At 42.1% G+C, this 26,612-nt stretch overlaps 1 protein-coding gene across 4 annotated transcripts in view; it reads left to right on the plus strand.

Moving 5' to 3' along the window:
* Positions 1–26,612, plus strand: part of AASS (aminoadipate-semialdehyde synthase) — a 112,701-nt gene that overhangs the window by 58,166 nt on the left and 27,923 nt on the right. For all 4 annotated transcript variants that reach the window (XM_033959459.1, XM_033959458.1, XM_033959461.1 and 1 more), the window contains 5 exons: positions 9,057–9,116; positions 9,218–9,285; positions 14,774–14,895; positions 19,127–19,256; positions 20,402–20,512. In XM_033959459.1, the coding sequence (XP_033815350.1) occupies positions 9,057–9,116; positions 9,218–9,285; positions 14,774–14,895; positions 19,127–19,256; positions 20,402–20,512 (491 nt within the window). The remainder of the gene's footprint in view (positions 1–9,056; positions 9,117–9,217; positions 9,286–14,773; positions 14,896–19,126; positions 19,257–20,401; positions 20,513–26,612) is intronic.

Here is a 26,612-nt window from a genome sequence, read left to right on the forward strand (position 1 = left end):
CTCCCCTCCCAGCAGCTCTTCTTACTTCCCAGTGCAGCGATTCACGAAGGCAGCCTCGGGTCCTTTGTTGGGTCGCGCCGCCTCTGAGGAAAGAGGAAGTTGCATCATCAGAGGCAGCCGGACTCAGCAAAAGCCCCGAGGCTGCCTTCGTGAATCGCTGCGCTGGGAAGTAAAGGAAAGCTGCAGAGAGGGGAGAAAGCCACTGTCGGAGGCTCCCCAAGATCTCTCCGGCCCAGCGCACGCTTCCGATGCTGATCTTGCCGGTCCTGCGCGGACCGGCAGGAAGTTCAAATGAGTCAATCTTGCCGGTCCTGCGCGGACCGGCAAAAATTTCCTGCGGACCGGTACCGGTCCGCGGACCGGCGGTTGAAGAACTGTGCACTAGAAAATGACATGGGATTATTTCCCGCAGTTATCCGCGGGGTCGGGAACGGTGATGAATTTTGTCACCATGTCATTCTCTACTCTACATTTGAAGGGGGAGAGGTTTTAATACTTGGGACCTAAAATATTAAAGCGACAAAAACAAAAAAAGGTAAAGGCTTAACGGCTTACAATGGTCCCTTATATTTATCAATTACATCCCTTAATTACCCTCTGGTGATTTTCTTTAAGTCCAGGAAAGCTCTCAAATGGTCTGGGACAAGAAAAACATATTTTGTTCCTAAATATTTAATGAGGCATTTACATGGATACTTCAGCTGAAACCCAGCACCAATTTCTTTAGCATCTTGCCTCATTACTAGGAATAGTTTTCTTCTTTCTTGAGTCTTACGCATTCTTTTCTTATTGTTAATCGAGTCGAGCTCCTACTGGTGATGACCCAGCCTACAAATCTAAGCTTTAGTTTAGTTTATTTACCACATTTATAGTCCAATGAGAACATGTTAAGTGATCATAATGATTTATTTATATACTAGTCTTTAAGCCTGTTACATTAACAGGTGCTAGAATAGGGGGGCGTGGCTTAGCGTGCACACAAAATGGTCGTGTGATCGCAGCGCTCCTCTTACCTGGGCAACCGTTGAATAAATAAAGATCTCCTTTTAAACTGTTTTCGGCTGAAAACATCGGAGAGGACAGCGGGAGCATGGCGAGCACCCGACAGAGTAAGAGTGAAACCGGAGGGGCTGTGAAAAGGCAGAAGCAGGATCAAATTACCCCGAGTAAGGTTCCGCTTCCTGCTGATGTATCAGAGGAGTTAAGCAAAGCTGAAGTTATGGGGGAACTGAGGCAAATCAAACAAATGCTGACAGAGACTGTGAGTAATATGGCAGAACTGAAGGAAGAAATCCTGAATATACACAGACAAATGGAAGTAGCTAATAAAAGAACAACAGAGTTAGAAGTTAAAATGGAGAGCTTAGAATGTGAAGGAAAAAGATGCAAAAATGACAGTTTGGAAATAATTCAATTGAAAAGTCAGCTGGAAGATTACGAAAACCGTGGAAGAAGAAAGAATATAAAACTTTTTGGAATACAGGAAAATTTGGAAGGGAAAAATGCAATACAGTTTTTAGAAAATTTAATTCCTAGATTATTGCAGTTGGATTTCAAATAGCCTTTGGAAATAGAACGGGCGCACAGGATTCCAATAAAGAGTCTGGAAAATCAAGGGAGACCAAGACCATTAATATTCAAGATGTTAAGATACCAGCAAGCAATAGAAATTTTAAATGCTGCCAAAAAAGATAAAAACTTAAACTATAAAGGATCCAAAATATGGTTTTTACCAGACTTTGCTAAAAATACAGCAAATATTAGGAAGAAATTCCTTGATCTGAGATCTCAATTAAAGGAAAAAGGATATAAGTATGGGTTATATTACCCAGCAAAAATGAGGGTATCTTGTGGGGATAAATCTTTGTATTTTGTTGATCCGGAAAAACTAAAGACCTTTCTTTCAAAATCAGAACCTATGTCATTTTAGCACAATGGGTGTTGAAATGAAGGGATAAATACTAAGACTGGATTGGTGGATATTGAACAAAAAATTAAATATAAAGAACTATGAGACTTTTGTTTGTTGGAAAAAGAAGAATATGCAACAAAGAACAGGAAATAAAAATGGACAAGTGAAAAAGAAAATAAAAGAATGTAAAGAAGAAAGAAGGATAGACTGGAAAGACATTAAAGTGAAGTTATTAGACTGAACTTTTAGGAGACTGAAAGATGGATGGTTGGAGTAAAGAATGAACAAGAAGGATTAAAGGACTGGACACATTAACACAAAAGGAAAAGTGAAGACTGAATAGGAAAATAAATAGATGTGAAGAAGAAGAAAGCAGGACTGATAGACTAAAAGGATATTATAAAAAAAAAAAAAATGAATGACAATTGGCAGTCAAAAGTCTTTAAGAGTGGATGGATGGAGATAAGAAATAAATATGAAAGTTCAGTTTATTTAATAAGTCAGAAAAGGAGAAAGTAAAGAATGAAAGGACAATAAGGAAAAGATTGCAGAATGGACTAATGATAGAAAGGACAAGTTATATGATATTTAAATGCAAGTAAAGGAAAGGAAAATGAATAATATAAAAGATACATAAGAATTTATTGGTAGCTGAAGGAATGTAAAGATTGATGTTGTGATAATATAGTTTTAAAAAGATTGGATTTAATTTGGAGAAGAGGAAATATAAAAAGGGGGGGAAAAAATTATTTTGAAAATGAAATACAAATGTTTAAATACAAATAGAGGATAAAAACTTATAAAATTGAAGTTTTTTTTTTTAACAGAAATATATGAAGAGATGGATATTTGTTGTTGGATATTTAAAGGAGGATAGGAGAAGATGGATTAGATAATATAAGAGATAGGAAAATGATACTTTTTATTAAATATATGACTATGATAGAATTTTCTTGAATGAAATAAAATGTTGGGGGAATGAATTAGAGATTGGTGAAATGATAAAAATGCATTAATGGAATGTTAGGAAAGAAATATGGTTATGTGACTAAAGGTTAAATAATAGATAGAGAAATTAATTACTTTAAAATGGAAAAAAAAAAAAAAAAGAAAAAAGGTTTTATGATTAGAAGAGAGATATAATTAGATATATTGTGGAGAGGTAGTGAGTTTGTCTCAATAAAGGATAAAGGGGTTATTAATAAATATTGGTTGCCTGGGGGGGAGGGGGGAAGTTGGGATTACTGTCCAATGTGTGTCCTTAAGCAGTCATTATATTGGGGAGGGAGGGGTGGGAAGAAGGTGGGTATTAAAAATATTACTAGGATGATTAAGGAAAAGATTAATAAGGGATTAGGTAATTTGGAGGTAAGAATGTGTGCCATGGGGAGAAGTTTTTTAGATCTTAGTTATGGAAGAAAGGAAGAGGAAGATTATGATAAGGAGTATAAAATATATTATGTCTTTTAAGATATTTTCTATTAATGTCAATAGCCTAAATCATGTAATCAAAAGGAAAAAGGTATTATCATTTTTAAAGAAGCAAAACGCGGATGTTTATTGTCTGCAGGAGACCCATCTTAATATAAAGGAATCACAGAAACTAACGGGTGGGTGGGTGAAAGAATGTTTTTTTGCTCCAGCTGAGGGTAAAAAAGCAGGAGTAGCAGTTCTTATAAATAAAAAGTGTATGGCCAATTTTAAGATAGTAAATTCGGACCCACATGGAAGATGGCTACATGTTGATATAAGTATGGGAAATAATGCCCTGACGTTGTTCAATATATATGCCCCTAATTCGAATCAATCAGAATTCTTTAAAAAATTGCAGAGTATGTTGTTACCACTGGCTGCTTCTAATTTAGTGGTGGCTGGAGATTTTAATGCTGTAATGGATCCATTAATGGATAAAAAACCAGGTAAAAGTATAAAATCTTTAGGTTTAGATAATTTGGTTCAATCATGTGATTTGAAGGATATATGGCGTATTCTTCATTTTAATGATCAGGAATTTTCATTTTGTTCACAGGTTCATAAATCATTTTCAAGAATAGATTATATTTTTATTTCATCACATAACATGCAGCAAGTGATTAAGGCTTCCATTGATCCCATTATCATTTCGGATCATGCGGGAGTATGGATAGATTTACAATTAGATCAATTAGAAAATAGAAGACCTCTTTGGAGATTTGATAATGCATTGCTTGTGGATGGAAAATTTTTGGAAAATTTTAAAACACAAATTAGTGATTTCTTTCAAATTAATTTAGTGGAAGATACATCTATTGAAAATGTATGGGACACTTTTAAAGCGACTATGAGAGGTCATATTATATCATATTCGGCTTTTGTTAGGAAACAGATTAAAAAACAGTATATAGAGTTAGAAAAAGAAATTAAAATACTAGAAACTAAATTGGTAAGCAAATGGGAACATGATGTATTACAAGCTCTTTTGAAAGCAAAAGGTAAATATAACGAATTAGCTTCAAAAATGATAAGAAGAGACTTGTTTTCCAAACAGACAATGTATTATGGAAATTCTAATAAGGCGGGAAGATTATTGGCAAATTATCTTAAAGCAAAAAAAAGAAGAACTAACATTAATGGGATAAAAGATGATAATGGTATAATAACCAATTAAACGGATATAATTTTAAAGCAATTTCTAAAATTTTATAAGGACCTGTATTCTTCCGAGCCTTATTTGGAGAGGCAAAAAGATGTAAAAATTTTTTAGATTTAATTATTGGACCTAAGGTTCCTGATCATATAAAACGGAGTTTAGAATTTCAGGGGTGTCAAAGTCGATCCTCGAGGGCCGCAATCCAGTCGGGTTTTCAAGATTTCCCCAATGAATATGCATGAGATCTATGTGCATGCACTGCTTTCAATGCATATTCATTGGGGAAATTCTGAAAACCCGACTGGATTGCGGCCCTCGAGGACCGACTTCGACACCTGTGGTTTAGATGAACCTATATCATTAAAAGAATTAGAAACAGCGTTGAGATCTCTTAGAGTTGGATCCGCTCCAGGTGGTGATGGTTATACAGTAGAATTTTATAAAACATTTCAAAATGTCCTTTCCCCATATTTACTAAATTTATATCAGACACAACTTATAAAAGGTGATATTAAAGGTACTATGGCTGAATCAATAGTAATTGTTTTGCCTAAGCCAAATAAAGATCCTACTTTGGTTTCAGACTACAGGCCTATATCTTTAATAAATGTGGATAATAAACTTTTGGCGAAAATTTTGGCTTTGAGATTAGCCAAAGCTCTCCCACATATTATAGACACGCATCAGACGGGTTTCGTTGCTAAAAGACATTCCTCTAATAACTCTAGATTATTGTTTCATATGTTAAATTTATAAAAAAAAATGGATGAACCGGCTTTTACAGTTTCCTTGGATGCAGAAAAAGCGTTTGATAGGGTAGAATGGAATTTTATGTATCAGGCTTTAGAATGGTTTGGTATAGGTTCTGGATTTATACAAATGGTAAAAACATTGTATAGCTTCCCGATTGCAAGATTAAATATTAATAATATGATATCTGATGGTTTTCAATTGCAGAGGGGAGTTAGACAAGGTTGTCCTTTATCTCCTTTGTTATTTGATGTTGTATTAGAACCCTTATTGTTAGCAATACAGCAAGCAAGGGGGATATAGGGTATATAAAATTTCGGCTTATGCGGATGATATTTTACTTTATTTGAGGAATCCAGAGTCTACCTTATCTTGTCTATTGGAATTAATTGATATGTTTGGCAAAATTTCAGATTATAAAATTAACTGGAGTAAGTCTGAACTTATACCTTTAAATGTTCATTGTGTAAAAGGATTATTTGACGTTTTTCCGTTCATATGGAAAGAAGAAGGATTTAAATATCTTGGCATTCAAGTTAAAAATACAATTGAAGATACAGTAAAAGAAAATGAAAAATTTGTATTGAAAAGAGTTACAGAGTTATGTGAGCAATGGAATCCGTTACATCTTTCTTGGTGGGGGAGAGTTCAAACTATTAAAATGATGATCTTGCCTGTAGTTTGCTACCAAATGAGTATGATACCTATTTATTTTCAGGGGTCCTTTTATAAAAAGCTTAATAGCATTTTAACGAAATTTCTTTGGCTTGGTAAAACGCATAGAATAGCTTTGGTATCTTTGCAAAAATCAATTAAGGAGGGAGGGGTAAATTTTCCAAATTTTTATAGGTACCATCAAGCCTATATTTTACGTCAGGGTATGTATTGGATCCTCCCAGAACTGATAGATAATGCAACGGATTGGTTATATTTGGAATGGCGCCTTATGTTTCCCCTAAATTTAGTTCATCTTCCAAGTAGCCTAGAAGATACAGAGAAAATAAGATATTAAAGGATACTTGGAAAACGTTGAGATTTATTAGTAAATTAACACCTGTCCCAATAAACAAGTCAACTAATCAGTCTTTATGGATAAACTCCAAGATTAAAATTGGCGGAGCTCAAATCCTTTCGAAGGAATGGATTATTGCAGGCATTAGATCTCTGAATGATGTTATTTCGGAAGGTAAACTGCTGGAATTTTCACAATTGCAACATAGATTTGGTCTTAGTAAAAAACAAAGTTTTAAATGGTTGCAATTGAAGCAGGCCATTCAGGTTGGGTTCCCTGAATGGAAAACATTGAATAATCAATATAGTTTAGAGTTCTTATGCTTCCAAGCAGACTTCCTAGGGCATCAAGCCGCATTGTGGTATAAATTAATATCTGGATATTTGAATAAAAAACCAAAAAATGGTCTAAGAGACATTTGGAGCATTGAGATTAAGCATCAAATTACTGCATCTCAATGGCCACTAATTTGGTCTTGGAGAATGAGATGTACAGTGTCAGCATCTATGAGACAAACTTGGTTCTTTTTATTACATAGAGCTTTTTGGACCCCTACACGTTTGCAAAAATTAGATAGTTCTAAGTCCAATAAATGCTGGCACTGTAATCTGGAACCTGGGACGTTGGATCATTTACTATATCATTGTCCCTACATTAAAAGTTTTTGGAATGCAATTTGGCCACAAATTAATAAATTGATGGAAAATCATGTAGCAATATCATATGATACAGTGTTATTTGGAATGATGATGAGAAAAAAAAGTCAAATTTCACCAGAAAATAACAAGCTTTTACTAGTCATGACAGGGGTTGCCATTCAGCATATAACCAATAACTGGAAGAATCATAGTAACCTTAATTATACATTTTGGTGGAATACAATTTGTCATATATTCAAAATGGAAAGAGTAATAGCAATACAAAGAGGGACATATCCTAAATTTATAAAAATATGGGGGCCATTGACAAAGTATTGTACTGAATGAATAATAGGATTTATCTTCTTCTTTTTCTTGTCTTCTTTATGGCACACATGGAGGGGGGGGTAGTGAAAATAATTTTACATAACATGTTATAAATATGGTATACAATATGTATAAGGTGATTGGAAAGTACTTGAAGGGTGGGGGGTGGGAGAGGGGATAAAAAAATTTGTTCAGAATATTATGTAAGATATAAAAGTGATATTGTGTATTCATTAGTTGTAACTCAATATTTTGTACACTTCATGTAAAATATGAAAATGAATAAAGAATTATAAAAAAAACAAAAAAACAGGTGCTAGAATAGATGTGTCTGTCTGTCTCTTTCTTTATCTCTCTCTCCTTGGCCGCTGTCTGTATCCTTCTGTCCCCCCCCCCCTGAGCAAAGCTGTCTGCCCCCAGGACACACCTCCCCCCCCAAAGCAGCCACCTTTCCCTCTCCCTAACTGTCTCTCCATGGCCCTCTTCTGTCTCCCCCCCCCCTGAGCAAAGCTGTCTGTCCCCAGCACACCTCCCCCCAAAGCATCCCCCTTTCCCTCTCCCTATCTCTCCATGGCCCCTTCTGCCTCCCCCCAGCACACCCCTCCCCCCAAAGCAGCCCCCTTTCCCTCTCCCTATCTCTCCATGGCCCCTTCTGCCTCCCCCCAGCACACCCCTCCCCCCAAAGCAGCTCCCTTTCCCTTTCCCCCTGGCTCTTGGTATTGATTCCCTTCTTACCCTCCCAACATCCAGGCATCTTCTGGCCTGCTCCTCTTCACCAAAGCAGCCTGCAATCGTGGTGGACGGCTTTAGCGAACCTCGCAGGCTGCTCTCCAACTCGGTAGCATGTTCCCTCTGACGCGATCCCGTGCGTCAGAGGGAGCGTGCTACTGAGCCTGGAGAGCGGCCTGCGAGGTTCTTTAAAGCCGGCCACGATCGCAGGCTGCTATGAAGAGGAGGATCAGCGGCAGCGGCAGTGTCGGCGGCAGCGGCGAGTGAGGGCGAGAGGTGACACGGCGACTCCTTCTTCTGCAGGTGGAGAGCGGCTTGCGAGGTTCGCTACAGCGGCTGGTGAACCTCAGCAGGCTGCTTTGAAGAGGAGCGAGAGGGAGGAGTCGCTGGTATCTTTGGCGCAGGCGCCCTGAGGTCTGGCACAGAAGCACACCTCAGGGCGCCAGCGCTCATGAATTTTTAAGAGCGCTTGCGCCTCTAGCATTTTATTATTATTGATATATCAGCACTCATGGGGAGGTGAGATTATATTGGAGTGTCTGGGGAATGTCAGGATATAGATTGTATTGTTCTACTGTGCACAGATATGGATGGATGATGGTAACCTATAGGGAATGTGAGGATTTTAAAAAAAAATCTTGATTAAAAAAATAAATAAATATAAGCTATTGATTTGAAGAGAGTGCACTTCTAATTAAGCAAGCATTCATTCAGAATCTTCCTATAATTGGAGTCTTTTTTAATATATATCTACAGCTGTTATCAGATGCAACACTGCCTTTGGAAAAACAGAATTTTTCCCTTGTAGTAGGGGGGTGGGATTGTGCTATTGTATTATTTTAAATAAGTGTAGATTATTGAAAGAGTATATACATAGTGATTAATCAATGGGTGGGTGGGATAAAATGATTGATTTTCTTGACTTGTTATATGTTCTTTTACCTGTGTATTGCACTGTTAGTATTTAAAAATTAATAAAGATTTATAAAAAAAAAAAAAAGCAAGCATTCGTTCAGAATCTTCCTGTAATTGAGGTCTTTTTTTAATATATATCTACAGCTGTTATCAGATGCAACATTGCCTTTGGAAAAACAGAATTTTTCCCCTGTAGTACGAAATGTAAGTTAACACAAATACTTCCTTTTTTTTTTAAATTAACTCCTTCAAGTATATAAAGCCAACATGCATAGTAAATTGAGTTCTTGTTCTGTCTCTTGTAGGCTGTGATTGCATCAAATGGTTCATTGATGCCCAAATACAAATACATCCAAAAACTGAGGGAGAGCAGGTATGGTATGATTTCTAACCCTGTTTCTCAAGTCTGGGGTCGTTTTTATTTATTTTTTAATCTCAAAGTACTTTTAAATCTGCTTTTTAGTCCTGAACTGGTTTTCATTTTGGGTGATGGCCGTTGACTTTGCTCCGTAGACTGTTGGGCTTCTGTAAGCTGCTTTTCCTCCTGGGCACATAGGTGTTTGTGCGTCTCAGCATAGAAGCTGAATGTTAAGATATTGTACTGACAAGCAAAGAAAACCTTGGAAAGCATCAGTTGTTTGACACATTCACATTTCCACTTCTCATATTTCATAAACTTGTCTGTGATGCTCGGCAATCAGGATCAGATTTTGCTGACGACGTGTAGCTTTTCTCTTGTTGGTTTAAGTAAAGGGAATCAGAAAATATTACAGTTAACTAGTTTTTAAGCCCTTTACATTAACGGGTGCTAGAATAGATGTCTGCCTGTCTTTTTTTCTTTTCTTTCTTTCTCTCCCCTTGGCTTTCTTTCCTTCTTTCCTTCCTTCGCTGTCCACCACCACCCTTGCCTGCTCCCCCTGTCCAGCAGTAGGCCTTCTCCCTTCCTTCCATGTTCACCTCTTCCCTGCTCCCCCTGTCCAGCAATAGGCCTTCTCCCTTTCTTCCAGGTTCGGCTTCTTTCCCCAACGCCATAGACTCAACGACCGTCGGGTCCATCGGGACCCGATTAACCACCTGATCCCTCGCACGGGTGCAAACGCCGATGCTCAGAGCCAAACCGCCACTGCCGCTGAAATTGCCCCATGCTCCTAAAATAGAATTCGGCACGGAGGGACACATCACACTGTCAGGGAACATGCCGTCCTAAGTGTGCATGCACGCTTAGAATTTTATTATAGAGGTTTTAGAACACTGAAGCATGACTAATTTTTGAAAGCACAAGGAGAAAAGCACAAAACCAGCCTCGATAAAATCAATATCAAAACACACAAAGAGACAAGTGAGATGTCCGAGAACAACCAAATGAGACTCGAGAAAAGCACAAAACCAGCCTCAATAAAATCAATACCAAAACACACAAAAAAAGAGACAAGTGAGATGTCCGAGAACAACCAAATGAGACTTGTTTATTAGTCCAACGAATAGAAACACTCATCTGTAGTGGTCCCCCCCAGTTTCGGCACAAGCCTTCCTCAGGGGATTAGTGAGGTACTTGTTAACATTGGCGTGTTGTACTATAGAGCAAAACCAAAGTGGTCCTAGTTGAGACCAATATAGATGAGTATTTCTTTTGGTTGGACTAATAAATGTGTCTCATAACCAATTTTGGGAAAGTCAAAATTCGAGCACGTTACTCCATTGTTTAAGAAGTTACACTGGCTCCAGTTTTGATACAGAGTTCAATTTAAATGTGCTTGTATTGTTTATAAAATTATTCATGGATTGTTTGACTCTCTGATACCCTTTACCTTAAACTCTTCAAACATTTTGGGTTGTAGAACTATTCATTTTACATAAGTCAGGGGTGTCCAATGTCGGTCCTCGAGGGCCGCAATCCAGTCGGGTTTTCAGGATTTCCCCAATGAATATGTATGAGATCTATTAGCATACAATGAAAGCAGTGCATGCAAATAGATCTCATGTATATTCATTGGGGAAATCCTGAAAACCCGACTGGATTGCGGCCCTCGAGGACCGACATTGGACACCCCTGACATAAGTCATCTTTTCCTTCGGTCAAAGGTTTTCGATCAACTGGCAAAATTGCACTATGGAATGACCTTCCCATTCAAATACAATCATGGTTGTCTGTAACATTTTAAAAACTACGATGTTTCAACGTTTTTTAGAATATAATTCCTAATGATCTGTCTTAAAATCGACATATCTTTGTAAACATATTTTTGTTGTAAACCAAGTCAAGCCCTATATCTTTAGGGATCATCCGGTACATAAATCTAAGATTTAGATTAGATTAGTAAGGTGCTGTAAGCAATTTCAACAATGGTTGAGTGGCCATAAATACAAGATTGCTTTAGGACCTGGATTGGACATTTTTCTATCATGCCAATTAGATTTCTTTTCCGGTTTTTGATGCGTTGCAAAAGACTTGCCCAAAGTTGAGGTCCATCAGTGTCAATAACTTTGGTAGATATAAGATGTGGCTGTATCTCTAGGTGGTCTTAAACATGCATTTCATCCTCTTTGGCTAATTGTTTTGTTGGCTCAAGAGAGGCCGGAGGTATTAAAATGTTGTCCCATTTTGTATCTGGGAGATAATGTTTAGTAAATCTGGCTAACTAAGGGCTCCTTTTACGAAGCCGCATTAGCAGTTTAACGTGCATAATAGTGCGCGCTAATTTGCCGGCCTTGCTAGCCGCTACCGCCTCCTCTTGAGCAGGCGGTAGTTTTTCAGCTAGCCGCGGGGGTTAGCGCGCGCTATAAAGGTGCGTGCGATAAATCCCGCTGACGCGGCTTCGCAACAGGAGCCCTAAAAGAAGCCAGGCTGTTACAGTGAGAAATCTGCCTCCACTAATGGCTTCGTTTTCTCATGGTTCACTTCAGCCCCTGGGCATTTTTGCATGTGTATCGTTAATGCCGAGAATGTGCCTTTCCAAGAATCCTCCCTTTAAAAGGATTTCACTGTTACCTATCATTTGAATTTCCCATTCAAGTCTTGATCTTCCCTTTTAAAAGCAGGTAGACTTTATTGCACAATGCATGGTTTGTCTTTTAGAATTTTGAGAAGTTGCTGTGTTGACCTTTTTGCTAGATGACGAAATCTCGGGCCGTTTTACATTTTCAGCGTATGCTTTGTTTATATTGATGAACGTGATTATCTTTCATTCACACAGGATGCCTTTGTGTTCACACCAGCAAAAGTTCAGTCATCTTTTAGATCTAATTGGGCTGCAGTTCGTACCACTGTGCTGCTCATCCATAGGAAACAGAAAAAAAATTAAGGCTCTTTTCCCCTTGGTAATAGAAACCCAGGGTTGAATGCGGAGGACAAGCTGTGGGAATAAATTAGGAGAGTAGTGTTAACACAATGAAAGATTTGTACTTAACCCAACATGCTGAAGTTCAAGTCTGGAATACTGCTGATCATTTCAGTGTTGTTTGAAATCCCACTTATCTTGGTGATATATAAGCGATATACAATGAGCTGAAACAGGTAGTGAATGCAATAAAATAGCTAGGGTCCATATATGATATGATATAACTTTAAGGAGCACCAAAAGGCAATAGAGAAACTAGGGAGAACCCTGAGAGGCAGAAGGTATGTGGTAATGATCAAGCTTACTCTCTGGGTCACATCAGCCCCATTCCATAACAAAACATAACTTTATTTTTCTATACCGCCTTAATCAAAAGAATTCTAGGCGGTTTCCACAAAAGAGGAAAACTGGACAATCGGTGAAACACAAAATAGTAATGGTAAGAATATAGCCTATTATTTAAAAAGACATTAAAAATTTAAATGAAAACAGTAAAATTATTGTGTTAAGAATAAAAGCACAATTAAGAGAGAAATTTATCAAACAATACTGTCTTAATTTCTTTTCTGAAAGCGCCATAGGACAGCATGGCTCCGCTGATATAGTTACCCAACCAGGACTGTTGTTTGCTTGCTTGAAATGCAAGCATCCTGTCTAAATAAGACCTAAGTTTACAGCCTAAAATCTTCGGGTATGCAAATAGGTTACAATTCCTGGTTATCCTCACGGGGTTATGTAGCACGAAATGAGATAGTAGGTAGGTAGGTGACAATCCCCAAACTGACTTAAAACAGAGGCATGAAAATTTAGACATTGCTCCTGCCTCCACTGGTAACCAGTGCAATAATTGGAAGTAAGGACTGATATGATCGCTGTTCTTCAGGCCAAATATCAAGCCTGGTCACCAAAACGGGTCCAAGCAGAGTTCAGGACTGAAATGCAAGGGTGAAATAATGAGTTTAAAGGCCTGCGTTGAATCTTTTATGAGAATAATCAAGGTGGAGATCGGTGGATAATTGCTATGTTTGGTAGTAAACAGGCCCATGCTTCAGCCTAAAGGGAGGAATCTCCAATAGCTCAATATCCCCTAATGAGGGTAATTTTATAACAAAATTTCTACTTCAAGAGGTGTCTACTTAGATGCTGTTTTTTTAAAGATAAATAAGTGACTTAATTGATACCGTGGATGCTGCTCCTAGCTTTGTCTTTCTGGGGCAATTATTTCCCCTAGAGACCTGCTGGTTTGCTGTCTCCCTTAGGAAAGTTTCTCAGTATAGAACCTTCTGGGTGCATAAGGAAGAGAAGTAAGGATAGCGATCAACCTGCCCCAGTAAGAAAAGGAATGGGCTCTTTGGAGGGGATGCCAAGAGGGTAGAGCTTTGCGAAAACAAGTGTGGTTGGAAGGAGGGAGTCGGCCACAGAAGGTAAACACCCACAGGAGGGAGGGAGGCATGAATTTGAGACACAGCACAGAGGGAGGGAAGGACAATGAGAGGCGCGTTGGGATAAAGAAGGGAGGAAGAGAGGTGCGTTGAGACACGGAAGGGAGGAAGAGGGGCACATTGGCACTGGCAGACCCCGGTTTTTAAGTACAAGTCCGACGTAAGTCGGATGTTCTTAACCCAGGGACTGCTTGTACTTTCTTTATAAATATCCATGTAAATGTTTAATTTCATATGAAAATACCAAATGTAATTTTTATGATCCTGCACAATTGGAAGCATTTATTTTGGCTAGACAAGGACAGACTTAATTTTTTTTTCTCTTTCAGGAAGTGTATTGATAGCTAGGTTTATGAAACCCAGGCAAGTAGCGAGGATTAATTCTCTTGTTATTATTTTCATCTTATAGCGAATATATTTTGCATACTTCCTCATCCTCTCCAGTTATAGGGACAAAAAGTAATAAAGATGTGTTAGATTATTAGGTTTGTCGAGTGTTTTAGATTGATTGTTTCTTTTCTACTTATTATGTTGAATATAAAATAATGACAATAAAATGGAAAAAAAAAAAATATATATCCTCCTAAATGTGTTAGTGTTTTTGTTTTTTTTTTAAATTTTGATGGTAAATTCTTACTACCAGTTGAAGAAGGTGTTGAAAGCCCTTCGCTTGATAGAAAGAGGCTTGACGCCAAAGTCGGCCTGTAGGATAGGATGTAAAAGTGCACAGGTGCAGCTGAGTAAATATAGAACTTGATCTTTTCCCAGCAAAGAGTGCCTGTTCCAGCTTCTTCCCTTCCCCCCACCTACCTCTGGGCCCTGCTCTATTTTTAATCGCCTGGGTCATGAAGAATATCTCTTGCCATGATGACGTGGGAGGAGGTGGGCCTGCTGCTTGCGTGTGTACACTAAAGTCTCCATATCCAAGCTCCGAAGAGCTGTGCTAAGTAAATGTTTTCTCTCGGATCAGACTTCAGCTCTTTGGGGAAGGTCCTAAGCGTGAGATTTATGTGAATAAATCCTGTTTTTACTAGAGTTTATATAGGATATATTATTGTTCATGGATATATCGTAATTGTAGGGAGTATGCTCAGCTGATGACCATGGGTACGAAGAAGAAGATCTTAGTGCTTGGATCTGGCTACGTTTCTGGACCTGTGATTAGTTTCCTTACCAGAGATCCCAATGTTGAGATCACAGTAGGTACGTTGGCTCGTTTACATTTGTTATTTCAGAAGTTTGTTTCAAATTTAATATATGAATCCTAATGAAATAAAAACAATCAATAATAATAAAAGGCTAAGCGCGCATGCGCTTTTCAAAAATCGTGATTCCTGGTGGCGTGAGGCGTGCTTCTTTGCCAGTCCTCACGGCGCCTGCGTGTGACTGTGCAGAAGACACCAGCGAAGGGGCCATGGAGAGATAGGGAGAGGAAAAGGGGGCTGCTTTGGGGGAAGGGGTGTGCTGGGGGAGACAGAAGGGGCCATGGAGAGATAGAGAGAGGGAAAGGGGGCTGCTTTGGGGGGAGGTGTGCTGGGGACAGACAGCTTTGCTCTGGGGACGTCGACAGAAGAGGACCATGGAGAGACAGTTAGGGATAGGGAAAGGGGGCTGCCTTGGGGGGGAGGTGTGTCCTGGGGGCAGACAGCTTTGCTCGGGGGGGGGGAGACACAGAAGGATATAGACAGCGGCCAAGGAGAGAGAGATAAAGAAACACAGACAGACAGACAGATCTATTCTAGCACCCGTTAATGTAACGGGCTTAAAGACTAGTTCTATATATACTTACTGAATTATAGTTACACTAGTCTTTAACTCCGTTACATTAACGGTGCTAGAATAGATGTGGCCGCTTTCTGTCTGTCTGTCTTTCTTTCTTTTTCTCTCTTTCCTAGGCTGTCCACCACCACCCCTTGCCTGCTCCCCCTGTCCAGCAGCACCTCTTCCCTGCTCCCCTTGTCCAGCAGTAGGCCTTCTCCCTTCCTTTTACCTCCCCCTCTGTCTTGCAGCACATCTTCTCTGCTCCCCATGTCCAGCAGTAGGCCTCCCTGACTCCCCTCAGAGTTCATGTTCCTGCCACCAGTGCCGCTGCTCCTCTTCCTCCGACACCCGTCGCTTCGTGGCAATTTCCCGGTCGCACTCCCCTCAGAGTTCCTGCTCCTGCCACCAGTGCCGCTTCTCCTCCGCCGCCACCCGTCGGCCCGCGCCACTTCTGTCGCTGCTGCCCCTCTGCGCTCCAGAGGCCCCGGCCATTTCCTCCCAAGTTAATAGAACCCTAAGCATGTATGCGCACTCCTACCTGCCACGGACCTACGGATCACGAATCACGCTGGTAGGAGTGCGCATGTGCGCTTAGGGTTTTATTATTAGTGATTATGAGTAGAGATGGACAAATATTATCATAGTGTTTTATTTAATATTTTAGGCTCTATTGTTATGAAACTTTTTTCTTGTGTGAAGAATGGTTTGCACATTTGAAAATGGCTATTACAAAATTGAGCAGGGGAAGGAATCGGTACACAAAGTAGGTTGCGATGAAAGAAAGCAGCTATGTTTATGTGGTTTACGCGTAGGCATCTGTGGGATTTTTGTGTGGGCAGAATGGATGAACTGGCCTTGATGAATTCAATTCGGTGTTTAGGTGAGCAATGCTCCCTCAATCCCTCCCAAAAAATTAGACTTCCAAGCGTCGTCCCCGGAGTGGCAGGGCCAGGAAGCAGGCGGTGATGGCTGATGGGGAGCCCAGGTACCGGGGAGGGGCTAGGGCATCTCTGTGGCAGTGGCTGGCAGGGAGCCCAGGCACTGGGAAGGCAAAAATGCCACTAGAGCTTTCAGCTGCTTAGTACAGGGGAGGGGGCTGGGGTTGGGGCATCTCTGTGCCGCCTGAAGCCCAGCCTCCCCATAATGGGACGATTCATCGTGGCCGTTTCATCACTGAAATGTCCCGCAATGAAACGACTATGATGAATCGTCCCGTTCCAGGCAGAGCTGGGACGGAGCAATCATAGTCTGGTATTAGGATATTGACAGTAAAGAATTGCATGGGGATAGAAATGTCACCCGTCCCTCCCCGTCCCCGCAAGTAATATCCTGCCCATCTCCACCATATCCCATAACCTACAGAAGTAGTTACTGCTTTTATAGCTTTTATTGCATTTTAATGAAAATACAAACCAGAAACAAACGTCCGCCTAAACCAGCAGGGTTGTTGATGGGCAGAGCAGCTCTTGTTCTTCTTTATAAACATCACTGATTTCCTGTCGAACAACGGCTTAATTTTTAAGGCACTTACTCTTACTTTTAAAGCTTTCAGAAGGGATCTCCCCCTCTAGCTGTCCAACCTGGTATTCCATATTTCCCCGTTAGACCACCGTCTACTTCTTCCCAGCCCTAGAAATGCTCAGCAATAATCTAGTAGACAGACAAAGAGTATTTCTTTTCTTTGGAATTCTCTCTCTCTTCAAATCAAGCCAGAACTCTTTCAAGAATCTCTTCCCTGAAAACATGGCTTTTTCATAATGCTTTGTTGCTCATTGATTGATCTTCCACTACTATCACTGTTTTCCTAATCTTCTCCCTTCCCCTAGCCTGAATTCTATATTAATCTGTGTGTATGGTTTCTGTCCTATCTGATACTGTAATTCCTTTCCTGTGCTAAATTGATGTTTTGATGAAACGGAGACAAATTTTTCCCCGTCCCTGTGGGAACTCATTTTCCCGTCCTGGCAAGTTCTTTTCCTGTCCCTACCCCATTCCTGCAAACTCTGTCCTCATCTGTGTAAGCCTCAAACACTAAAATCCTAAGTAGCAACATTCTAGAGCTCAGATTGTGATGTCATAATGCCTCATTCCACCAATGCCTAAGCTCCGTCCTCATCTGCACAAGCCTCAAACACTTTAAAATCCTAAGTAGCAACATTCTAGAGCTCAAATTGTGATGTCATAATGCCTCATTCCACCAGTGCCTAAGCTCCGTCCTCATCTGCACAAGCCTCAAACACTTTAAAATCCTAAGTAGCAACATTCTAGAGCTCAAATTGTGATGTCATAATGCCTCATTCCACCAATGCCTAAGCTCCGTCCTCATCTGCACAAGCCTCAAACACTTTAAAATCCTAAGTAGCAACATTCTAGAGCTCAAATTGTGATGTCATAATGCCTCATTCCACCAATGCCTAAGCTCCGTCCTCATCTGTGCAAGCCTCAAACACTTTAAAATCCTAAGTAGCAACATTCTAGAGCTCAAATTGTGATGTCATAATGCCTCATTCCACCAAATATTTGTCCCCGTGTCATTCTCCAGTTTTGATGCGTACACTGCTTTGGTCTGCTAGTTAGTAAAGATGGTTTATCAAGCTCTAATAAATCAATCCCCCATCCCCTCCCCTCTCCTTGCCTCCTCTTCTGCAGCACATGAGCACAGCCATGCTCCCTCTCCCCAATCCTCCCCCCCCCCTTGACTGCAGGAGGGGGGTTGGGGAAAATCTGGATATGTCCTCCTTTTTAAAGGACTGTCTGGGTGCTTGGACGGATTTCCAAAACCTGCCAGTTTGTCTGGGTTTTGGAAGGCCCCAAGCTCAGGGCCACGTCTGGAGAGCCACTGACATGACATCACACCGGCACATGCTCGGAGGCTCTCCAGACGTGGCCCGGACTCGGGGAAGAAAAGACGAGGTTTGTGTGGGAGCAGGACTGGAGGTGGGATAGGGTAAGGCCATGTGTCCTCTTTTTTATTTTTTTTGGGGGGGGGGGAGAGGGGTGCAAACAAATCTGTTTACCCTAGGTTGTGGGGTGGATGGCTGTGCTCATGCTCAAAGTAGACTGCAGGAGAGGGGAGCATTGCAGGGCTCACTGCAACCCCCTAATACCCGATCCCCTTGTCTGCAGTACCTACCTACAAACTCCTTTGCTTGCTTCCTGCTAGAAGATGGCGCTGCATCAGGGGGTGGGACTAGGAGGTCCCCAATTGCCAGTCATTACATACGCATACTGTTCCTTTTGTGTGTGGTTATGCTAATCAGGGAGGTGGAGGCACTGGTGGCAGTGACACAAGGAGTCCCGGAGATATGCCCTATTGTACACTTCTGCAGGAGTCCCTCAGGAGCTGCGTCCATTCCCGTGGCATTCCCATGGACCTGGAGGGGAGCCCCATTAACCCCATTCCCATGCAGCTCTCTGACTGGCAAGTGAAGGGACTGCTATTTTCAAAGGCATAAGATGGTGCATTTGCAACTTGGTAATTTAGATTTAACAATTAAGAACATAAACTGACAATTGTGTTTTATTAATGTAAGGATATGTCTCTGGGTTGAGCGGGTACTAAATATTTTAACTAAATAAAATGAAATATATGCATGCTGTTAATAATATATAGAAAAGGTGAAATTCATATTATAAATTTTCAAACATTTTGATATTTGTATGAAAATTGCAGCATCTGTGGCAAAGGACCAAGTTGAACATCTGGCGAAAAAATATCACAACACCATTCCTCTCTCCATGGATGTGCTTAAGCAAGATGAAAAACTGTCGGTGCTCATAAAGAAGCATGAGCTGGTAGTCAGGTGAGAAACGGGCCTGGTCGTATTCATTACCATTGGCTTTTATTACCTTTTGAGATTCAGGATGCCCTTCAGTTACCAGGAAGCAGGCCCTATACTGAACTACAATTGCCCTCTGTGTGACTCATGGGTGCCCCTCCTCCCCACACCCTGTCCTGGATGCTTTGTCACCATCAATAAGAGGAGACAGTGCACCCCTCCATATTTTGTGTCTTATGAGGCTACGCTGCTTGGAAATGTGCATATGTATACAGACACAAATATTGTGTGTGTGTGTGTGTATTGTGAAGCTTGAAGAGTGGTCTGAAATTTGGCAGCTAAAATTTAATGCTAAGAAATACAAGGTGATGCATTTGGGCTGCAAAAACCCGAGGAAACAGTACAGTTTAGGGGGTGAAGAACTTATTTGCATGACACAAGAGTGGGACTTGGGTGTGATTGTATGTGATGATCTTAAGGTGGCCAAACAGGTTGAAAAGGTGACGGTGACAGCTAGAAGGATTTCTAGGGTGCATAGGGAGAGGTCTGGCCAGTAGGAAAAAGGATACATTGATGCCCCTGTATAAGACTTTGGTGAGACCTCATTTAGAATATCGTGTACAATTCTGGAGGCTTCACCTTCAAAAAGATATTAAAAGGATGGAGTCGGTCCAGAGAGAGGCTACTAAAATGGTGTGTGGTCTTCGTCATACGTCTTATGGGGACAGACTTAAATATCTCAATATGTATACTTTGGAGAAAAGGCGGGAGAAGGGGATACGATAGAAACGTTTAAATACCTACGTGGCATAAATGCACATGAATCGAATATTTCATTTGAAAGGAATCTGGATTGAGAGGGCTTAGGATGAAGTTAAGAGGCGATAGGCTCTGGAGCAATCTAAGGAAATACTTTTATACAGAAAGGGTGGTAGATGCGTGGAACATCCTCTCGGAAGAGGTGGTAGAGACTGAGACTGTGTCTGAATTCAAGAAAGCCTGGGATAGGCACGTGGGATCTTAGAGATAATGGTTACTGTGGGTGGGCAGACTGGATGGGCCATTTGGCCTTTATCTGCCGTCATGTTTCTATCTGTATATGCATTCTGAAGAGTACAGTATATAATAACATTCCCAGTTGTACCAATTTTGTGGTTTTTGTTTTTTAGCTTACTGCCTAATTCAGCACATCCTTTGGTAGCTAAGAAGTGTATTGCCAATAAGGTGAATCTCGTCACGGCTAGCTATCTAACACCTGCTATGAGAGAACTACAAAGAAGGTACGATTAAGGAGCTTAAAATAATTTGCTACATGTGTTTTGTGTGTTCTTTCTTTCGTCCCGTTTCCTGTCTGAAAATTCTTGTCTCTAATAAAAAGGCGTTTGTGCTTGATGGTCTGTTGGCGCTTCGAGTGATGAAAATAAATTTCTGTGAACTGAGAGCTAGACGCACTAAAGTCAGCGATCGTCTAACGATCATCGCTAAACCAGTTTTGACTAGTTTAGCAAAAATCACATTTGCCAACCCGATGCAGAAAATGGTTCACCACGTGGTTTTCTGCATGATCGCATATTCTCTGAACCGAACATGCAAATAAGCTGATTAATTTTGAAATGCCATGTAAACTAGCAAAAGATTGATGCTCTAACATGGCTTCTTGATGCACAAAAATAAGTGATCACTCTTAGCGATCTGAAAAAAAGCGAATGGTCCAATCGCTTACCTGTCAAACTAGTTTTTTAAATGAGCACAGATACTGTGTGTGTGTTACAAATGCACAATATCTGCCCCATTAAAAAAAGAAAAGAACCCCATTCTCCCCACTGTTGATGGCCATCCCTGACATCCCCCTATGAACCGGCACTGGGGACCTCCCCCCCCTCTCCCCCTCCCCCCACACCAGCAAAAATTTGCAGGAGGGATACCCAGCCCCTCCAACTATGCCCCCGCCCACCCATGAGAAAAAATTGGCAGGAGGGATGCCCACTCCCTCCTGCAAACGGAGGCCAGCCCCCCATGCCAGGCGCCACCCCTCCCAAACCGTCTCCTCCCCCCCAAAAGTAGGAGGGATGCCCATTTCCTCCTGCCACTGGTTGCTCTCCTGAGCCTCCCCCATCCCCCACCAGTACCTTTGTTTGAAGAGAGCAGGAGGGAGTCTCGGTCCTTCCCCTCATTGGTGCATTATGTGATGCATGGGGAGGGGCCTATGGCCCTGATTGGCTCAGATGCCTAAAGCCCCTCCCAAAGAGGCCTGCCGTGGGGGAGGGTATTCGGTCCCCCGTGATGGTCCATTGGGGGGATGTTGGGTAGGGCCATCATTGGGGAGAGGAGGAGGAGCTTTTTTTTTAATGAGACAAATATTGTGCGTGTGTAACACGCCCACAACATCTGTGTCCATTAAGAAAAAAAAAGGTTTCCTGCCCCGAACTGCCGAGTGGCAGGAGGCTTCCCCTGCCGGTTATGCGCATGTGTGAGAGTCGTTCTCACAGTGATCAATTAGATGGGAGAGAAGAGGTTACCACGAACCTCCGCGCAAATCATTTGCATGCAAAATTTTTTTAGTGCATCAATAGCTCTTTTAGAATCAGCCAAAAATCGGATTGGAGCGGACCCTCTTGGTCTTAAGTACATAAGTACATAAGTAGTCGCCTCCGCCGGGGCAGACCAGAGGTCCATCCTGCCCAGCGGTCCGCTCACGCGGCGGCCCATCAGGCATATTGCCTGAGCAGCAGTCCCTGACTAATTTTATGCCTACCTCTACACTTATCTCTAAACCTTCCACTGCTCTTATCTGTACCCCTCAATCCCTTTGTCCTCCAGGAACCTATCCAGGTCTTCCTTGAAACCCTGTACTGTGCTATTTCCTATCACGGCTTCAGGAAGGGTGTTCCATGTGTCCACCACCCTCTGTGTGAAAAAGAATTTCCTTGCGTTTGTTCTAAACCTGTCCCCCTTCAATTTCATCGAGTGACCCCTTGTTCTTGTGGTTTCTTTCAAATTGAAAAATCTATCCATGTCAACCTTTTCGATGCCCCTCAGGATCTTGAAGGTCTCTATCATATCTCCTCTGAGTCTCCGCTTTTCCAGGGAGAACAACCCCAGCTTCTTCAGTCTGTCAGTGTATGTAAGGTTTTCCATACCCTTAATCAGTTTAGTTGCTCTTCTCTGGACTCCCTCAAGCATTGCCATGTCCTTTTTGAGGTACGGTGACCAGTACTGTACACAGTATTCCAGATGCGGGCGCACCATAGCCCGGTACAGTGGCAGGATGACTTCCTTCGTTCTGGTCGTGATACCCTTCTTAATGATACCTAACATTTGGTTTGCTTTCCTCGAGGCTGTGGTGCACTGTGCCGATGCCTTCAATGTCGTGTCTACCATCACTCCCAGGTCTCTTTCCAGCTTACTGACCCCATGAATAAGTGGAGAGAGCATGCAGAGCTTGGCTCATAGAATTTGTTTCCATCTCTCTGCATATGTGTGTGTATCTATGTTGTCTGTGTGTGTCCCTGTCTTGAAGGGATGGGAGTGGGACGGTTTAAATGGAGTAGTTCCCAAACGTTCCATTGATTTTGAAAGAAGAAGAAGAAGAAACCAAGTGACGTATCTTAACGGTTAGATGTCATTATCAACATTTGTTTTCAAAGATGGGTTTTGCAGTTTAACGACAGGGTGCCACTTGTCCTTGAGGTGACAAATATTGCCATTTTTCACCATTAGGAAGGAGGCAGTACATACGAGAGCAGTTTGAAAAGTTTGATAAAAAACAAGTTAAACAAATATTTCTTAAAATTTGACAAGACCTAATTTTTCCAACAGGATGGAGAAACTGGAAACACGCTGGACTAAGGACTCCTTTTACGAAGTCGCGTTAGTGGTTTAACGTGCGCTAATTTGCCAGCCGCGCTAGCCGCTACCACCTCCTCTTGAGCAGGCGGTAGTTTTTCGGCTAGCACGCACTAAAAATGTGCGTGTGATAAATCCGCTAACGCGGCTTCGTAAAAGGGAGCCCTAAGGGTACAGACTGTGATGGAGACTATGTTGAGAAATATAACTATTTAAAAATAATATATATGTGTTTGTGGTTATTTTTTTAATGAACTTTTCAAACCACCCTCGTATAGCAACCATAAGCAAACTACATGGTTCAGTCATGTGGAGAATAATGCTAAAACAAGGCACCTTCTAAAGCCACTGGTTTTGGCACTCTTGCTCCCCCCCCCCCCCAGCATCCCCATACCTGATTGAGAATTGACTTGGTGATCTGGGTGGCAGCATATTATACTGTCACTGAGCTACCAGCTGGCTCAGTTGAACTTTTTGAAAATATTTTACATGTTTTAAATTCTTTTATCACCTGTCTGATATGATAAAGCGTAGTTGCTGCTGCTTTAAGAATCCTACTTCTACCATTTATCATGCAGTGCTATACATTTAACATTCAATAGATGGTCCCTTCTCAGAAGAGCTTACAATCTAATTTGGACAGCCAGACAGGACATCTCAGGATTGGGGAGTTTCTGTTAGAAGGAATGATTCAATGGGTCTGGGTATCTGAGAGTGAGTGGGAGGTGGGAGTTGAAAGGAGTTTCAAAAAAGTGGGCTTTTGGCTTGGATTTGAAGACTGCGCAAGACGGAGCATGACGTATTGACTCTGGTAGCCTGTTCCAGAATACGGCAAGAAAGAAGGGACAGAAAACTGTTTTCCGCCTCCGTCACTTCATGTTTTCCTGCATATACTTGGTTACCCTAGTTTCTTCTTTCTAGAATTACCTCCATTTTGTCTTATTTTTAACTTTTAAAGAGAAATAGTCTTGCTCGTTCTGTCTTCACGTTACCACCTCATTCCTTGTATTCTTTGGGTTAAGCTTACCGACGTGTTCCTGTTTAACCAGTTTTATTGACGCATGAAGTAGGTAATTTTCTTAGAGGCTCTGACTTTGGAGACGCCTTATCCTTTGGCTCTGTATCTGGACTTCAAGTATTTGTTCTTCAGGCAACAGGCAATAGCCCCGCTGTGTCACAGGAGGCTGCTAGCCTCAATATGTTGTAATATAATTTCTTTTTTTTTTTTTTTTTGCTTAATGATCATATGATGACTTTTATATTTTCTGTTTTTAATTTATTCTTCTTTCTTTTGTTTGCTTTATGATTATTGTGCATGCAAAATCCTGTTATTGTCTCTGCTCCATTCATTGTGGTTGGAAGAATACGTTCAATAAGAAAATATACATTTATGGCACTTTGTAAAACTAAGGAATTGTATTTTGTGGAGGTAATTTGTAAACCATCTGCAAGCTAATTTTCAAAGGGCCAGTGTGGGAATGCAGTGCTTTGCACCTGATTTGACCCCACCCTTAATTTCAGAGTTGAAAATAACACAAAGGGCCGACTATCTTCTCCGCTCCCCGTCCCTTCACTTCATCTTTAACTTCCCTGGCACTTCTCCAACTTGCTGCCCACACCGGTGAAGAGAGAAGTATGGGGTGGGGAAGTGAAAGGTGCGCACAGTGGGGGAGGGGTGAGAAGGAACGGGCTGCAGAGAGGCGGTGCCGGCACCCCCACCAAGACGGCGCCCATGTGGTCTGCCTCCCACCCTCCCTTACTGCGCCACTGCTGACCATAAACAGGGATAGGTGCACAGGGCATCGTGCTTAACTGAATCTACATTGCAGCTGGTGACCAAGAGCCAGATACACTAAAGTCTGCGATCGTCTAATGATCGTCGCTAAACTGGTTTTGACTGGTTTAGCTTTGATTGGATTTGCTGACCTGATGCACAAAATGGCTCACTGCGTGTTTTTTGTCTGATCTGACTCAGCCATGTATGCAAATAAGCTCTTTAATATTAAAACGCCATGCAAACTAGCCGAGCGATTGATGCACAAAAAAAAGTGATAGCTTTTAGCGAACCGAAAAAAGCGGCTGGTCAAGACCAGTCACTTACCTGTCCTACCGATACAAATGAATATACAGTGGTAATTCGTTCCAGAAGCATGCTCGTAAACCAAAATACTCGTATATCAAAGTGAGTTTCCCTATAGGAACTAAGGGAAACTCGCTTGATTCGTTCCCAACCTCCCCCATTCCCCGAGGCCAGCGGCGCTGCCCTACCCCCCCCAAGAACCGGCATTGCTTCCCCCGCTCATGAAGGCTCCCTCCCTGCGTGATCCACATCCCCCCCACTTGTTTCACCCCCCCCCCCCGCAATCCGGCAACCTCCGCTCGCGTCACACCCCCTCCCCGCTGCGATACGGCATCAAAAAGGCACCCACCCACCCGATCACATTTCTTACCCCCCATTCGGGAGATCCTTGAGTCCTGAGACCATCCTGGTGGCCATCTGCGCATGCTCAAGGCCTTCGTGTTCCCGAAGGCCTTGAGCATGCACAGATGCTCAAGGCCCAGCGCGAAGGAGGCAGATCTTCGGGCATCGGCACTGGCATGTCCTGTGCATTGGTGCCGGTGCCAAATGGGGGGTAAGAAATGTGATCGGGTGGGTGAGTGGGTGCCTTTTTGATGCCGGATCGCGGTGGGGAGGGGGTGCGACATGAGCGGAGGGTGCCGGATCGTGGGGGAGGGCGCTCGTAAATCGAGGCACGCTCGGTTTCCGAGGCGCTTATTTTGCAAATGTTTTGCTTGTCTTGCAAAACACTCGCAAACCGGTGCACTCGCAAACCGAGGTGCCACTGTATTTATAACTTGCTAATCTATTTAGAACCGTGGAAGTGGGTAAATATAAGTATAAATAAATAAATAGAAATGCCATACCTTTTCTTTTTTTTAATAGGCACGGATGCTGTATGTGTTATGCACGTACAATATCTGTTCCATTTAAAAAAAAAAAAAAAAAAAAGCGAGCCGAGCCGCCAACGACAACCATGGGTCCCTGAACCCCCCGAAACCGCAAAAAAACCCGTGCTAGCCAAAATTGAAAGGAGAGTTGCTCTCTCCCTCCTGCTTCCTGCCATTGGCTTGACTGAGTCCCTTGGGAGGGGCCTTAGGCCCCTCTCCGTGCATCACATGATGCACAGGGGAGGGTAAGGCCCGTCATTTTGGACTGGCAGGCCTCAGAGCTGGAGGGACCGAGTGTTCCTCCTTCTCTTAACTTCTGCCTAAGGTATGGGGGTGGAGGGTTCAGGGGAGCATCTGGAGGTGGGTGCCTCTTTTTTTTTTGGGGGGGGAGGGAAGGGGGAGAGGGTAGGGGATGGTTCATGGAGGGCCTCTGGCGTGAGTGGGCCTCCGGCGTGAGTGGGCCTCCGTTGGCAGGAGAGAATGGGCATCCTTCCTGTCTCTTGAGGGGACGGCTGTCATCGTTGGGGGGGGAATGGGGACCCACAATTGTCATTGGGGAGTTGCAATGACTGTGTTCGGGAAGGG

This window comes from Geotrypetes seraphini, chromosome 9, assembly GCF_902459505.1.
Source record: "Geotrypetes seraphini chromosome 9, aGeoSer1.1, whole genome shotgun sequence".
Lineage (NCBI taxonomy): Eukaryota > Metazoa > Chordata > Amphibia > Gymnophiona > Dermophiidae > Geotrypetes > Geotrypetes seraphini.